Here is a 17,664-nt window from a genome sequence, read left to right as displayed (position 1 = left end):
AAAGACCACTATAGGATCAGGGTCCGGCCATTGTTGATTGTGGTATTAGTAGTGGGAAAAAAAAAAAATCCTGTAGATATTTATTCCTCAGAGACAGAATTTATAAGAAGCCAGAAAACTTGGCTCAAGAACTTTAAATTTTAATGATAAATCTGTTCGTTTAGGTCAGACCAGGGTATCATTTGAGTTTTCTGTATATTTTACCTTAGTATTTTAAAGTTCACTAGATCAGAGAAAATCAAAAGTAATATTTGTTCTTTGTAATACTTTAAATAGTAGAAATATCCATAAAGAAAAGTGAACCACTCCCCCATCCCCAATGCCACCTTTTTTTTTTTTTTTTTTTTGCGGTTCGCGGGCCTCTCACTGTTGTGGCGTCTCCCGTTGCGGAGCACAGGCTCCGGACGCGCAGGCTCAGCGGCCATGGCTCACGGGCCCAGCCGCTCCGCGGCATGTGGGATCTTCCCGGACCGGGGCACGAACCCGTGTCCCCTGCATCGGCAGGCGGACTCTCAACCACTGCACCACCAGGGAAGCCCCCCAATGCCACCTTTTTTAGGCAACCAATGACAAAAGTTTAGAGTGTGTCTTTCTACTTTTTTCTCTGTGCTCATGTAAAGACATCGTGCAGAATAGTTTGTTTTAAGTTCATGCTGCATACGTTACCCTACCATTTGCTTTTTTTCACTTATCGTGTTATGGACATCTCTGCAAGTTCTTACATATAGATCTAACTCCTTATTTTTAATAAGACAGTATGTTAAAAGGATTAGCCCTTTCCCTATTGATGGACATTCACTCTATTTCCATTTATTCTCTTGTTTTAATCACTACAAACAATGCTGTAATAAATATTATTGTACATATAAATCCATACTGGTGCATTTATTTTTGCAGGATAAAATTGTAGAGAACTCTGAGTCAAAGGATATGTGATGTGCACTATTAATATTATTTTCCCAAAAGCTTGCAGCAATTTATGCTTCTGCCCTTTCCCCCAATCCTTATTAGCAATCTTTTAAATTTTTGCCAATCTGAGGATGAAAAATGGTATCTTAACTCTTCTCTTTTTTGTTCCCCTCCAATCTATTCTGCATTCTGCAGTGATCTTTTAGAAAAACAAATCTTACCACGTCACCTGTCTGCTCAAAACACCTCATTTATTTCCCATCACTCTTAGAGTAATGGCCAACATCTTTGACATGGCCCAAAAGCTCCTTGTGGTCTAATTGTCTGCCTCTCTGGTGGGCTTTTCGCCCAGTAGGGCTTCCTCCTGATAGGTCTCAACGCTACTGAGAAATCAAGATGACATATGTTTGTTTACTGGTACAAGCCTCAGAGGGAGCTACACCTTTTAAAATGTGACTAACTTATGCCTGAAAGGAATAATTGTTTCTATTTTACTTGCCTTGATGGAAGTGTTTTTCCAATTGCTTCAGGCAGATCATCAGAGTAAACAGGGAAGCGTAGGACTTGTCAAAAAAACATGTTAGGGCGACACCTTGGCTCCCGAGGAATAGGCAGAAAGTCTGATTGAAAACGTAGGGGGTTTTTGCTTCTCTTGTTTTTAAGTCAGACTTTTAAAGTAGAAGCTGCCTTTAATGTGCTGGTTTGCAGAACAGGAAATCTGATTTTCAGTGTGATAACACATTCTTTGACATTAACCAGTACAGTTGGATTTTTAATGACACTTTCATCTTCAAAGCCCTTCACTAACACGGTGGATTAATTATTCATTTTTTGGTTGTGTGTTAGAAAGACAAATCTTCAAAGCCATCATCCTTTCTCCTCGGAACTGGGGCTCTCCACCTTTCAAATGTTGCTTTCTTACCCCCAAGGGAGAAAATAAATTACATCTTTTTTTTTTTAAGACAAAAAGAATACAATAGAAATATACTCTTTACACTATGGAAAGCTGATGTCCTTATATCCTGGGTGGGATCAGAAGAGGTCGGGAAGCAGTGCTTAAGCTGTGTTTACAGTAAGCACTGTGAGAAATAACTCTGGCTAAAAGTGTTTGTTACTGCTCAGTCTTTTGATGTGCTCTTAAAAAGTAGCACAAATACATCACGGCCCCCGTGTTCAACATAATAATATGCAGACCCTTATATTTGTTGCTAAAGTATGTTTCTTTTCTGTTCTCTTCAAAAAATGTCTACTTGGGTTTTTAAAAGTTTTGGTTTTGGAGAAGAAAACCCTCAAGACTTCCCTGGGGTCCTCCTTAACTTGACACATTTTATAACCACAAGGGAGCACTCTTCCCTTTGATGAGGTCTTCTCTCCACCTCTCCAGAAATGAAAGAGCAAGTGTAAGTTTGCAAACAGCCTAAAAGCTCTTTCCATTAGCCCTGGACGCCGGAAACCACAAAGGGCAGTCAAGTCTTGATTTTCAAGGAGAAAGCCTCTGGTAAACTTTCGCTCAGCCGCCAGGAGATCTGTTGGTTCCTGGGAGGAGCTCTTCTGAAACCTTGACGAGTCCTATGTTCATGAAGACACAGAGCGGTGGATTACAGTAATTGAAAAGCGTTGGTGGCTTTGGAAGATTACTATATGTTTGGTGTGCGCTCACATTTCCAGGCTAGGGGACCGCGTAGAGGAACCCCTTTTGTAATCTTTTGAAATAAGATCAGAAGGGAAGACAGGGTTTGAAGTGTGGATTGGGGGGGGTCGCCTAAATCTTTGCCTATCACCTCCGCCTGGATCATTATAAAAAGATCGAGGAGTACAATGAACTTAGGGAATCATGCAACGTTTCCGTGAAGCCTGTTCTGGAACCTAGCTTCCGGATCCAGAACCTTTTCCAGAAGCAGACCAGCGGCGGTGCTAGGCAGTCTGAATGGACCAGCATCTCCGCTTTGAAGATTTATTTTCAGTCTTCTGCTGAGAGATTCACCTCTGGAGTGATTGGTTCGCTTTTCGGCGGATGATGGAGAAACGTAAACAGGCCGGACTGCTGACCCTGCCGTACCACCTGCTCCCGGGGCCCATGGGCGTGCCTGGGTCCCTGCCCCGCCTTCCCCTGCGGGACCCCTTCAGGGTCTCCTTGCGTCTGGACGCCGCGTGCTGGGAGCGGGGCGGCTGCGCCCCGCGGCGGCCGTACTTGCCCCTGCCGCTGGACGGCGCCTTCGAGCCCGCCTTCCTCCGCAAGCGCAACGAACGCGAGCGGCAGCGGGTGCGCTGCGTGAACGAGGGCTACGCGCGCCTCCGAGCTCACCTGCCCCGCGAGCTGGCGGACAAGCGCCTCAGCAAAGTGGAGACGCTCCGCGCCGCCATCCGTTACATCAAGCACCTCCAGGAGCTGCTGGAGCGCCACGCGCGGGGTCAGGAGGGCGCGGCCGGCGCCGGCTCCTCACTCAGGGCCGAATGCAACAGCGACGGCGAGTCCAAGGCCTCGTCGGCGCCTTCGCCCAGCAGCGAGCCCGAGGAGGGGGCCTGTTAGCGAGCGCTGGGCCGGCCCGGACCCCTCCCGCTGCGCCGCGCGCTTTTGGAGTCTGCTCTAAGGTTCCCTCCGGAGGTGGTTTGCATTTGCAATCTGTTTTTTTTTTTTTCTTTTCTCCAGAACTAAATCTTAGGAAAAAGAAATGAGTGCTTTAGGGGGAAAAAAAGATTTTGACATTCTAGTTGTTTCCACCCCCTCCACCCCCCCATTGGTTATGTGCCTGCAACTGAAAGATGCTTATGAAACTCTTCCTGTACTTCTCAAAGACAAACTGTACCAGACTCTGAACTCCTCAAAGGGCGAAAACAACGAGGATTTGCCACAGTCAGCGGGGTGGGTAAATTAGGGACGTAAATACTGAAACAAATCCAATCTTAACCAAAGAAGAACTTTCCAAAACTAGCTAACTAACTAAATAACAGCCCTTAAGATGAGCGGAAGGTTTTTCCTGCATTCCTTCATTTGGGAATTGATGTGAAATGTAATTGACACCGTGCTTTGGAGGAAGGTGGCCCAAAGCTGACACCTGGGAACACGTTTGCCAGAGCACGCGGCCAGGCCAGCCTGTGCTGTTGACTAAGCGTGTGGATGGCGGTGCTAGAAAGGACATTCCATATTGGAAACATCCTGTTTTATCAAGAGTGGTCGTGTGGGAGCTTCATAGCATCTAGCAGATAGTAACGTGTCAGTGGCAATGATCTTTTTTTGGAAGAGAACTCAAGATTTGTATGAAAACTTACTTTTCCTCTCAGGTGTCTTGTGCGTTGTGTTTTCATTTTCCTTTTCTTTGCACCCCTCACCTCCACCCCCTTGTTCTCACTCCATCTAACTTTCTGTTAAAGTGACACTGTGACCTTAAAAAAAAAAAAAAAGGAAACGCTTAGATGGTTGAATGGGAGGGATTGACGTTGGGACATTCTCATACTTTTATCACCTTGAGGGCTTCCAGCTATACTGAAATTGTCTAGTGACTCTAGAAGTCTTTTAAAAATATTTAATTCTGGTCTTTTTTTTCCTGAGAAACAATTATAAGTTCAGTAGGTAAGTCAAATGCTTGTTGACATATAAACTTCCTATCTCTAAAGTCTTCTAATATGCTGACTGTCCCTTTCCCTGGAGACAGCTTTGCTCTGGGGGTGAGGGGGCTTGGGGGTGCTGGGAAGAGGACAAAGAGAAAACTAACAGTGCTGAGCCCTTTCCAGGTATTATTTCATTAAGTCCCACACTGAGGTAGGTTTTATTACCCCCTTTCTGCAGATGTGTAAACAGAGGGAAGCAAATAAACAATAAACATCTTTTATGTGCCAGAAATTTTGTTGTGTGGTTTTCACATTTTGTCCTGTTTATTCTCATAAATCTGTGAAGTGGGTATTATACATATTTGTAGTTTAAAAAAAAAAAAAAAAGGCTGGGAGAGGTTACATGCCTTGCCCAGGTTAGTGTTGCTAGAATTAGGTGAGCTGAGATCCAGTCCTAAGTCTGCCTGACCCTGAAGCCCAGGCTTGCTTTCTACCTGACTGTGCTCTCCCTTGCCCTGTCATTTGCTAGCTAGGTGACCAGCAAATGCTTCTTAACCTCTCTGCAACTCAGGTTCCTCCTCCTCATTCCACTACTTCACAGAAGCATAGGTTACAGACCTTGGTCATCTGCAAGCTACAATCCAATGATTAAGTTAGTAGTGTTAGCGTTAGTGTTTGGAGGAAGTACTATTCATTAGCTATACGGAGAGTAAGCCTGGTTAAAAATGATGTCTAGATGGAGTGAGTGTGATTTCTTCAGTGTTCAGAAGGATGGAGTAAACCACACTTTATTAGGGTTCTGTCTTCTATTGTAAGGTTCTAGGGGACATGACTGATGGAATGCTGAATCCATGTTGAAATGCATTACTACTAATATTTATGATGATGAATTATTATGGGATTCTATTGTTTCTTACTGCTCAGATAAATGTTGTGCAATGATTTACTACCAAACTACTTTTTCTTTAGAAGCAGGCAGAGCTCTGTGGTTTGAATGAGCAAGATGGAACAGCTATTTTCTCTTACCCATTACTTAGTTACATTCTGACAAACTCCTATAATGTATCCATTTTTTCTCCAGGCTGGTTCTTACTCCAGTGCAGGTTTCAGTGAAGCAAGTATAGGTAAGATATATTTGCTAATTAGGGGGAAAAAGAAAAGAAAAAGGGAAAGCACTCATGTTACCTCCTGGCTGTGTTGAAGAAGAGGCTAATTAATCAAGTTGTTAATTGGAGAACCTTGAGATACTTTTTTAGGGGTATTCGTTGGACAGTAATAACACTCTTTATTCCTTTTTTCTGCTCCAGCTAATGGGTGAGAACCTTGACATTCTCTTTTCTAAAGTAGGAATAATAATAAAAGAGTATATTTTGTTTAATCTATACAGGTTATGTGGTTGCTTTTAATGCAGGAAAAAAGAAATAAAGATTTCTTCATTTACTTCTTCAAAATATGTGTATAAAATGTGTGAATAAGTATAATATACTTGGCTGACATGAGTGGTTTATAAAGAGAAGGACAAAGGCAGTTTTAAAAGAGAACTTTTTTTCTGGATAAAATTTCTTGAGAGACTTCTAATGAGACTTTTCTTTAAAGTCCTATTGAAAAAAAATAAGTCCTATTGAGAATAAAGCAATGATTTTGAGAAACCTTTTGGAAAAAAAAAATCCTATCTCAATCATGTAACTTTTTTTAGAGGAAAAAAAAAAAATCAGGCAGTTTTTCTGGAACTTTCCTAATGGCTTACAGGAGGAGCACCAATCCAGGAATGAGACCTTTTAAAATGTTTAGTCTTCCCTTTTTCTGTGACTGAACACTTAATGAACCACAGAACAATTTGACTCTCGGGAACCCCCTGGCTGTCCAGTGGTTAGGACTCCATGCTTTCACTGCCCAAGGCTCGGGTTTATTCAGGGAACTAGGATCCCGCAGGCTGCGTAGCATCAATGGAGTGGAGAGGAGTTTTATGGAAATGATGCATTCATGAAAGGAGAAACATTGCAAGTCCTTCAAGATCTTCCCTATTTCTTTGGACACTCAGCCCAGACATATCCATTGATTACATTGTATTGCTTTTAGAATATTCATAACACTGATTAATAACTGTGACACCTCACCCCCATCCCTTGGGTGCAAAGAAGGAGGGGCTGTAGAGGGGTGTGGGAGAGTGTGCCCTCAGGCTTGGCCTTTCACTGATCTGGTGACCTTGGGCGAGTCCCTAACTTTAGTGATCTCAGTTCCCTATGCTAGGGCACGTGAAGACTGGACTGCATGATCTTTTAGGCCTTCCAGCTAGAACATGCCATTCTTCTGACATGTGCAAAGTCCTAGACTAGGGGAAACAAATGGCGGTAAGACATGCCCACTTCCTGCCACACAGTGCAATGGCTCTATGCTTCTGTATCATATTCTCCCTCTAGAAAGATCCAGTCCCAGAGCTGCAGTTTACACTTTGAGTCTAGTTGCTGTTACAACGCTTAATTTTAAAAAGCACAAACTTCATAATCTTCTGTGGAGTGGACTTTGAAGAATCTTACAATCTGGAGGAAAAATGAACCCATTTCACCTCAATATGAGGTAAAAAGGTGTAAGTGTTACAACTGGGGTCCAAAATGAAAAATGCTATGAGGATACAGAGAAAAGAGGGATTTGTTCTAACTTCAGGTGAGCAGAGGACTCGGAGGGAAGGCTTTGGGGGATATAGCATTGGGCAGGTGAAAATGGAATGAGAATTACAGGCAGAGAATCCAAGGGGAACAATTACAGGCAGAGCATCTAGCGGGGAATCGACTGGATTCCTACATAGAAGCAAGGAACTGTGTTTGGAGAATAGAAGCCGAGTAATAGGAGATTAGAAATGACGGCTGAGACTAGGTTCTAGAAAGCATTGAAAGCCCGGCTAAAATAACTTGAACTTTATTTTTAAGACAATGGGGAACTATTGAAAAAAAATGGGTTTTTTTGGCTTGCAGAGAGGGTGAACTGTTCATCGCTGTGGCTGAGAATCACTCTGGTGGCAGGAAGCAGCAAACTGATGGGGTATTGCAATAATGAAGGAAGAGGAAGTGAGGGCTTAAATGAAGGCAGTGGTGGTGGGGATGGGAAGGAAGGGATGGATGGATGAGGAGGTGATGTGGGAGTAGCACTAATAGGTCTTGGCTACTCAGAGGACAGGGCTGGGGATGAAGAAGAGGAAGAAGTTAGAGACAACTCTAGTGAGTTCCCACTAACTGAAGTTGGGAATGCAGAAAGAGAGGCAGATTGAAAAGGTACCTGTCTTGATTTGGAGATGCTGGGTTTAAAATATTAATAGGTTACTCCTGCCCGGAAATGCTGACAGTGTGGTCAGGAGGGAAGTCAAGGACAGCTGTAGATTGAGAGGCATAAACATATAAGCAGCAGTAGGAGTAGATGAGATCTCCCAGGGAGAGAAGAAAGCCGGGCAGGCCTACACTGAAGGAGTGGCAGAAGAAAAAATGTCTTTGAAGAGGACTGAGAAGTTGGAAGGAGAACCAGGCTGGTGTGAGATCATGGCAATTAAATGAAGATTTCATTTTGTAAGAAGGAGGCAGTGGACAGCATCAAGTGATTCAGAGATGTCAGGGAATTTAAGGGTGAGAGGGATGCATTGGATTTAGCCATTGAAAGATCACTAGAGGGACTTCCCTGGTGGCTCAGTGGTTAAGAATTCGCCTGCCAACGCAGAAGACACAGGTTCAAGCCCTGGTTCGGGAAGATCCCACATGCTGTGGAGCAAATAAGCCCATGAGCCACGACTACTGAGCCTGCACTCTAGAGCCTGCGAGCCACAACTACTCAGCCCACATGCCGAAGAGCCCGTGCTCCACAACAAGAGAAGCCACTGCAATGAGAAGCCCGTGCACTGTGACGAAGAGTAGCCCCCGCTCGCCGCAACTAGAGAAAGCCCGCACGCAGCAACGAAGAACCAACACGGCCAAAAATAAATAAATAAATAAATTAATTAATTTTAAAAAATTCTCATGTAGAATAGCATTTACAGAACAACCGGTATAAAGTAACTGCAGTGGATCAAGCACTGATGAGAAAGAAGAAAACAGTATCTTATTTTCTTCCCTTTGTGGAATTATTTCTGGAGACAAGAAGAATAAAGTAACCTAGGAAAAAGGAACAAAGTTTGGAGGCGAGGAGAACTGAGATGCCCTTCAGTTATCTAGATCTGAAGAGACGGGGTCTGCTCCTTTGGCCTAGACGTTTGTGATTTTTGGGTAACATAACTTCAACTCAGGACACTTGAATTTAACTCTCATCCTCCTGACTCCAGGTGCTATAAGTCTTAATTGAATTTGAGAGCAAAGTCCCATCAGACTGGGGAAGGCGTTTCATAGGATGAGTCAGCGTTACCCGGCTATAGCCAACCACGGTTTCAGATGGTGCATTTCAAAAGCTTTCTGAGCTTTTGAAACCTCTGAAGGTTTTTTTCAATGCTCCCAAAGTTATCATTTTCTCCCAAAATGGGTAACAATCCCACTTGTCGCCCTGGGAATGAGACTTTTGATGGAAATGTGGCTCAGCGGACTCCTTCTCTGCAGAATGATCACTTCTCCACCCTTCTCTTTCAGGCATCACCGGCCCTTTTATCTCCATGTGAGGCGGACAGACTGCTGGAAGAGGGCAGAGGGCCTGAAATTGCTTTACATTTTCTTTATTGGTCCATGAAACCATAGAACCATTCCCAGCTCTTTGATTATCATCGCTGGGCTGTGTATGCGTTTTACACGCAGGCTCTCTGGGTGGTGAGATTGGTCTTTAATCCTTTCGTAGCTATTTAGCCGTGTCCTTTGCTGAAAACCTGTCAGCGGCCTTCTCATGTGGGGTTACTCACTGTCATTAACCACAGCTAAAATGAAACTGCAGTTGTGGCAGAACGAAGTGCGTCCAGACGATGAAACTCTCCAAACTGGTTTTTGCCTGCAGAGCAAGCCTTGAGGGGGCCACTGCTGAAGACATTTCTCATTTCCCTGACAGTGGAAACATCTCTGAAGAAGGAATCCTATCTCAGAGTCACAGGACTAGAAAGGGCCTTGGGAAATGACCTGATTCAACCCCAGGGGTTTTAGTGAAATGAAGAATTAAACCATGCAGGGCAGAAGCATATCTGTTCTCTCTTAAAAGACCTCTAATGACAGAAATTCTCCACCAGTTGACATTTCCTGAGGGCCTACCAGACAGGAGGCTAGCCCTTCTATGTATTATTCTCATCTGATCTTCACAACCATCCTACAAGGTATGTGTACCACTTCCATTTTAAAGATGAGGAAGTGAAGCGTAGAGAGGTTAAGTAGCATATCATACAGATCAGTGGTAGTAAACTGTCTCTGGTTGGTCTTCATCCATCCATCTGTCCATCCACCCATTCATCAATCAGTAAATATTTACTGGTTGCCTACATGGAGCTTAATTTTAGGAGAGGAAGAAAATCAGTAAACAAGCATAAATATGCTTCAGGTGGTGATAATGGCCAAGAAAAATAAGGCAAGGATTTTTGTAATTCAATTACTTTTCACTCTAATTTTCAATCAACATCTCTTCTCCTTCTACTGTTCTAAAGCAGCCCTGTGCAGATTTAAATGACTAGACAACTTTCAATCAGACCAGCGTATCTGAAGACTGGCATTAAGTTCCCCTGTAAGCTCTTCTTGTTTGAGACCCATGGTTACCACACTCAACTCAATATCCATGTAAAAAAACGAGGGACAAATGGAATAAAGTGGGGTCCTACTTGATAAGGGGATCCCCATCAATCCCCTTTCACATTCACAGCAACCAAAGTTGATTCAGAACATTAGAACACTTCCTGATGTAATTTCGGTTTGACATCTGCAGGTAAGCCCAGTGTTCCTCACAGAGGCCCATGACACTAGCTGCACCTTGACGGAGTAGAAAGGACCTGTGTTCCAGTCCTGACTTCACTTATTGGTTGTTTCCTTGGGCAAGTGACAGGACTGCTCTGAACCTATTTTTCTCATCTGTAAAATTAAGGATAGTAACCCCTATTCCATCTCACAGGGTTGTGGCAAAGGCGAAATGAAGCTACATAAGTAAAATATCTCTCTAAAAAGTGCTATTATCACTATTAACCCATATGCAAATCAATTCTCCAATGAAAGTTAGGGATCGCTTTGCAGAGAAATACACTATCCAATTTGCGGAAAATTCTATTCAGCATAAAGTCAGTTGATATTGATTAAATTCTCAAGTATGAGGATGGAAATAGAAACATACTAGGTTTTCTAATGTGTAAGAAGTCACTCTAAAATTTACAACAGCAATTTATTGTTTCCCACAATTGAGACTGTGAGATTAACTGGGTGGTTCATCTGCTGGCCTCCCTTGGGGAGAAGAGAGGAGAAGAAGATTCTTTTATAAAGGAGAGGGGAAAATTGGGAGGGGCTGTTATAAACAAAGAATCCTCTGGAGGAAACTGGGAGTTCCAAGTATAGTAGCTTTTCATTAGCTGAGCCGTGACTGGCTCTCATTGGCTGGTCTGTCACTGGGCCGGGAGAAATTCTTCTTTCCTCCTGCTGGGTAGTAAAGTAGTAATCTTCTTGCTGTTGGGGTCTGCAGTTGATGGCAAGTGGTGGGCGTGAGAGCTCCCTCTTCTGGCCTCCTGACTCCATTTTAAATGAGGTTTCTGTTTTCTTATTTTTTTTTTAACATCTTTATTGGAGTATAATTGCTTTCCAATGTTGTGTTCGTTTCTGCTGTATAACAAAGTGAATTACCTATACGTATACATATATCCCCTCCCTCTTGCGTCTCCCTCCCACCCCTCTAGGTGGTCACAAAACACGGAGCTGATCTCCCTGTGCTATGTGGCTGCTTCCCACCAGCTATCTTTTACATTTGGTAGTGTATATATGTCCATGCCACTCTCTCACTTTGTCCCAGCTTACCCTTCCCCCTCCCCGTGTCCTCAAGCCCATTCTCTACGTCTGCGTCTTTATTCCTCTCCTGCCCCTAGGTTCTTCAGAACCTTTTTTTTTTTTTTTAGATTCCATATATATGTTTTAGCATAAGGCATTTTTTTTTCTCTTTCTGACTTACTTCACTCTGTATGACAGAATCTAGGTCCATCCACCTCGCTACAAATAACACAATTTCTTTTTACGGCTGAGTAATATTCCATCGTGTATATGTGCCACATCTTCTTTATCCATTCATCTGTCAGTGGACACTTAGGTTGCTTCCATGTCCTGGCTATTGTAAATAGTGCTGCAATGAACATTGTGGTACATGCTTCTTTTTGAATTATGGTTTTCTCAGGGTATATGCCCAGTAATGGGATTGCTGGGTCATATGGTAGTTCTATTTTTAGTTTTTTAAGGAACATGCATACTGTTCTCCATAGTGGCTGTATCAATTTACATTCCCACCAACAGTGCAAGAGGGTTCCCTTTTCTCCACACCGTCTCCAGCATTTACTATTTGTAGATTTTTTATTTTTGCTGTACGTGGGCCTCTCACTGTTGCAGCCTCTCCCGCTGCGGAGCACAGGCTCCGGACGCGCAGGCTCAGCAGCCATGGCTCACGGGCCCAGCCCCTCTGCAGCATGTGGAATCCTCCCGGACCGGGGCACGAACCCATGTCCCCTGCATCGGCAGGCGGACTCTCAACCACTGTGCCACCAGGGAAGCCCAATTGTTCGTAGATTTTTTCATGATGGCCATTCTGAACAGTGCCAGGTGATATTTCATTGTAGTTTTTTGTTGTTTAATTTTATTTTTATTTATTTATTGGTTGCGCTGGATCTTCATTGCCCCACATGGGCTTTCTCTAGTTGGACTGAGCGGGGGCTACTCTTTGTTGCGGTGTGTGGGCTTCTCATTGCAGTGGTTTCTCTTGTTGCAGAGCTCAGGCTTTAGGCACGTGGGCTTCAGTAGTTGTGGCGCATGGGCTTAGTTGCGCCACGGCATGTGGGATCTTCCCAGACCAGGGCTCGAACCCGTCCCCTGCATTGGCAGGTGGATTCTTAACCACTGCACCACCAGGGAAGTCCCTCTGGAGGATTTTTATCATAAACAGGTGTTGAATTTTGTCGAAAGATTTCTCTGCATCTATTGAGATTATCATATGGTTTTTATCCTTCAATTTGTTAATATGTTGTTTCACATTGATAGATTTGTGTATATTGAAGAATCCTTGCATTCCTGGGATAAACCCCACTTGATCATGGTGTATGATCCTTTTAATGTGCTGTTGGATTCTGTTTGCTAGTATTTTGTTGAGGATTTTTGCATCTATGTTCATCAGTGATATTGGCCTATAGTTTTCTTTTTTTGTGACATCTTTGCCTGGTTTTGGTATCAGGATGATGGTGGCCTCATAGAATGAGTTTGGGAGTGTTCCTTCCTCTGCTATATTTTGGAAGAGTTTGAGAAGGATAGGTGTTAGCTTTTCTCTAAATGTTTGACAGAATTCGCCTGTGAAGCCATCTGGTCCTGGGCTTTTGTTTGTTGGAAGATTTTTAATCACAGTTTCAATTTCAGTGCTTGTGACTGGTCTGTTTATATTTTCTATTCCTTCCTGGTTCAGTCTCGTAACGTTGTGCTTTTCTAAGAATTTGTCCATTTCTTCCAGGTTGTCCATTTTATTGGCATATAGTTGCTTGTAGTAATCTCTCATGATCCTTTGTATTTCTGCAGTGTCAGTTGTTACTTCTCCTTTTTCATTTCTAATTCTGTTGATTTGAGTCTTCTCCCTTTTTTTCTTGATGAGTCTGGCTAATGGTTTATCAATTTTGTTTATCTTCTCAAAGAACCAGCTTTTAGTTTTATTGATCTTTGTTATCATTTCCTTCATTTCTTTTTCATTTATTTCTGATCTGATCTTTATGATTTCTTTCCTTCTGCTAACTTTGGTTTTTTTTTTTTTTTTTTTTTTTTTGGTCTTTTTCTAATTGCTGTAGGTGTAAGGTTAGGTTATTTGAGATTTTTCTTGTTTCTTGAGGTTGGGTTGTATTGCTATAAACTTCCCTCTTAGAACTGCTTTTGCTGCATCCCACAGGTTTTGGGTCGTGTTTTGTCATTTGCTTCTAGGTATTTTTTGATTTCGTCTTTGATTTCTTCAGTAATCAAATTATTTAGTACTGCATTGTTTAGCTTCCATGTGTTTGTATGTTTTACAGTTTTTTTTTTTCCTGTAATTGGTATCTAGTCTCATAGTGTTGTGGTTGGAAAAGATACCTGATATGATTTCAATTTTCTTAAATTTACCAAGGCTTGATTTGTGACCCAAGATATGATCTATCCTGGAGAATGTTCCATGAGCACTTGAGAAGAAAGCATATTCTGTTGTTTTTGGATGGAATGTCATATAAATATCAATTAAGTCCATCTTGTTTAATGTGTCATTTAAAGCTTGTGTTTCCTTATTTATTTTCATTTTGGATGATCTGTCCATTGGTGAAAGTGGTACTGTCGATTTCCCCTTTTATGGCTGTTAGCATTTGCCTTATGTATTGAGGTGCTCCTATGTTGGGTGCATATTCACAATTGTTATATCTTCTTCTTGGATTGATCCCTTGATCATTATGTAGTGTCTTTCTTTGTCTCTTATAATAGTCTTTATTTTAAAGTCTATTTTGTCTGATATGAGAATTGCTACTCCAGCTTTCTTTTGATTTCCATTTGAATGGAATATCTTTTTCCATCCCCTCACTTTCAGTCTGTATGTGTCCCTAGGTCTGAAGTGGGTCTCTTGTAGACAGCATATATACAGGTCTTGTTTTTGTATCCATTCAGTCAGTCTATGCCTTTTGGTTGAAGCATTTAATCCACTTACATTTAAGGTAATTATCGATATGCATGTTCCTGTTACCATTTTCTTGTTTTGGGTTTGTTATTGTAGGTTTTTTCCTTCTCTTGTGTTTCCTGCCTAGAGAAGTTCCTTTAGCATTTGTTGTAAAGCTGGTTTGGTGGTGAATTCTCTTAGCTTTTGCTTTCTGTAAAGGTTTTAATTTCTCCATTGAATCTGAATGAGACCCTTGCTGGGCAGAGTAATCTTGGTTGTAGGTTTTTCCTTTTCCTCACTTAAAATATGTCCTGCCACTCCCTTCTGGCTTGCAGAGTTTCTGCTGAAGGATCAGCTGTTAACCTTATGGGGATTCCCTTGTATGTTATTTGTTGCTTTTCCCTTGCTTTTAATATTTTTTCTTTGTATTTAATTTTTGACAGTTTGATTAATATGTGTCTTGGCGTGTTTCTCTTTGGGTTTATCCTGTGTGAGACCCTCTGTGCTTCCTGGACTTGATTGACTATTTCCTTTCCCATATTAAGGAAGTTTTCAACTATAATCTCTTCAAATATTTTCTCAGACCCTTTCTTTTTCTCTTCTCCTTCTGGGACCCCTATCATTCAAATGTTGGTGCATTTAATGTTGTCCCAGAGGTCTCTGAGACTGTCCTCAATTCTTTTCATTCTGTTTTCTTTATGCTGCTCTGTGGTAGTTAGTTCCACTATTTTATCTTCCAGGTCACTTATCCGTTCTTCTGCCTCAGTTATTCTGCTATGGATCCCTTCCAGAGAATTTTTAATTTCATTTATTGTGCTGCTCATCATTGTTTGTTTGCTCTTTAGTTCTTCTAAGTCCTTCTTAAACACTTCTTGTATTTTCTCCATTCTATTTCCAAGATTTTGGATCATCTTTACTATCATTACTCTGAATTCTTCTTCGGGTAGACTGCCTATTTTCTCTTCATTTGTTTGGTCTGGTGGGTCTTTACCTTGCTCCTTCATCTGCTGTGTGTTTTTCTGTCTTCTCATTTTGCTTAACTTACTGTGTTTGGGGTCTCCTTTTCGCAGACCGAAGGTTCGTAGTTCCCATTGTTTTTGGTGTCTGCCCCCAGTGGGTAAGGTTGGTTCAGTGGGTTGTGTAGGCTTCCTGATGGAGGGCACTGGTGCCTGTGCTCTGGTGGACGAGGCTGGTTCTTGTCTTTTTGATGGCAGGACTGCGTCCGGTGGTGTGTTTTGGGGTGTCTGTGAACTTATTATGATTTTAGGCAGCCTCTCTGCTAATGGGTGGGGTTTTGTTCCTGTCCTGCTAGCTGTTTGGCATGGGGTGTCCAGCACTGGAGCTTGCTGGTTGTTGAATGGAGTTGGGTCTTGGCGTTGAGATGGAGATCTCTGGGAGAGCTCTCACCGATTGATGTTACGTGGGGCCGGGAGGTTGGTGGTTCAATATCCTGAACTCGGCTCTCCCACCTCAGAGGTTCACGCCTGACACCCAGCCGGAGCACCAAGACCCTGTCAGCCACACAGCTCGGGCAGCCCTCCTGTCATGGAGTCACCTGAGGGTCGGGCGTCCTGTTGGGGGATCCTCTTCTCGGGCCCCGGAGACTCCTGAGGGGCAGCCTCCTGTCAGGGGCTTCCTGGTCAGGTGCAGTTGCCTGAGGGACGGGCGTCAGGTCTGAGTCATGTGGGGTGTTGGGCACTCTCCTTCTCTGCCCCAGAGCGCAGCATCAGGGGGTTTGGCCGGCGTCTTAGCTCTGTTAATTTTCATTCACACTCCCAAACAAGGTCGAGGTCTGTGTTTTCCAACACCACCAAGCAATTCTCTAATTCTCAGTGGACACTGGTTGTCCTACAAATATAACTCAATTCTGACACTATGTACCTGGAGACAGCATCAGATCCCACAGGTTAGAGGCTCTGTCCACAGGTCTTCCCCCACTTCAGATGCCAGTCACAAGTCCAGGTTGTCACCTGTGCTTCTGACCCACTGGCTATAAATCAGAGGTTCCCATGACCCCCTTCCTTGGGTTTGATTAATTTACTAGGGCAGTTCACATAACCCAGGAAAACAGTTTACTTACTAGATTACTGGTTTGTTACAAAGAATATTAAAGGGTGCAAATGAACAGCGAGATGAGGAGATACAAAGGGAGGTCCAGAAAGGTCCTGAACACAGGAGCTTCTGTCCTCGTGGAGTTTCAGGTGTGCTACCCTATTGGCACGTGGATGTGTTCTGTTTCACCAACGTGGAAGCTCTCTGAACCTCTTTTGGGTCTTTATGGAGGCTTCATTACATAGGTATGATTGATTAAACTACTGGCCATTGGTGATTGAAGTCCATATCCAGCTCCTCACATTTCCCTGGAGGTCCAGGGTTGGGGCTGAAAGTTCCAACCAACTAATCACGTGGTTGGCTCCCCTGGCAACCAGCCCCCCTCCTTAGGGGTTTTCCAAAAGTTATCTCATCGGTATAAACTCTGATATGGTTGAAAGGGGCTTGTTATGAATAACAAGACACCTTTATCACTCATCACTTAGGAAATTCCAAGGGTTTAAGAGCTCTGTGCCAAAAGCCAGGGGTGAAGACCAAATTTATGTTAGTTGTTATAGATCACAATATCACACAAAGACACCACCCCGCATAACCAATGAATCAAGAAATCAACGTTGGTATACCCCTACTGGCCAGTTTATAGATTTTATTCAAATTTCACCAACTGTCCCAACAATGTCAGTGTTTCCTTTTTGGTCCAGGATCCTATCCAGGAATATACATTGCCGTTAGTTGTTATGTCTTTTCAGACTCCTTCCGTCTGAAACAGTTTGTCAGCCTCTCCCTGTCTTTCATTTCCTTGACAGTTTTGAGTGCATAGGCTTTCGTTCTGTAGGATGACCTTCAACTTGGGTGTTTTCAATGTTTGCTCATGACCAGATTCAGGCCATGCGTTCTTGACAGGAACATCTTAGAGATGGTGCTGTGTTCCTCTCTGCCTCACACCAGGAGATGTGAGTCATCCCACCATTGGCCATGTTAACCTTGATCAATCTGCCAGGTTTCCCTACCTTAAATTCACCTTTGTAATTGATTAGTCTTTGAGGGAGGAAGAAGTATTCTCATATTATGCCAATATCCTGTTCATCAAACTTCCACCAACTCGCCTTCATATTTATTGACGACTCCTATCTGCATCAGTCACCTCAACAGTGGTTGCCAAATGTTGATTCTCTATCTCCATTAGTCCTTCCGTATTTATTAGTTGGCATTCTCCTATAAGGAAGAGCTTTCTCTACTTTCTCAATTAATTTATTCATTTATTTTTATCAGTATCGACTCATTCAGTAGGTTGTCACCTATTAATATTATTTTTGATAAATACTGTTCCTGAGTGTTCAGGTTGTTTCTAACTTGACTAGGGGTAGAGAAACCCCTTCAAGC

General features: G+C 42.9%; 1 protein-coding gene across 1 annotated transcript; it reads left to right on the top strand.

The window, feature by feature from the left end:
* Positions 1 to 2,361: 2,361 nt before the first annotated feature.
* On the top strand, positions 2,362 to 3,439 carry ASCL4 (achaete-scute family bHLH transcription factor 4). Its single transcript, XM_019918767.3, has one exon. It carries the CDS (start codon positions 2,924 to 2,926, stop codon positions 3,437 to 3,439), a length of 516 nt encoding a protein of 171 aa, XP_019774326.1. The 5' UTR covers positions 2,362 to 2,923.
* Positions 3,440 to 17,664: the final 14,225 nt, after the last annotated feature.

The sequence above is a fragment of the Tursiops truncatus genome, chromosome 11, assembly GCF_011762595.2.
Source record: "Tursiops truncatus isolate mTurTru1 chromosome 11, mTurTru1.mat.Y, whole genome shotgun sequence".
In the NCBI taxonomy this organism is placed as follows: Eukaryota; Metazoa; Chordata; class Mammalia; order Artiodactyla; family Delphinidae; genus Tursiops; species Tursiops truncatus.
Note: the sequence above shows the minus strand (reverse complement) of the source record. Positions and strands in the feature narration are given on the sequence as shown.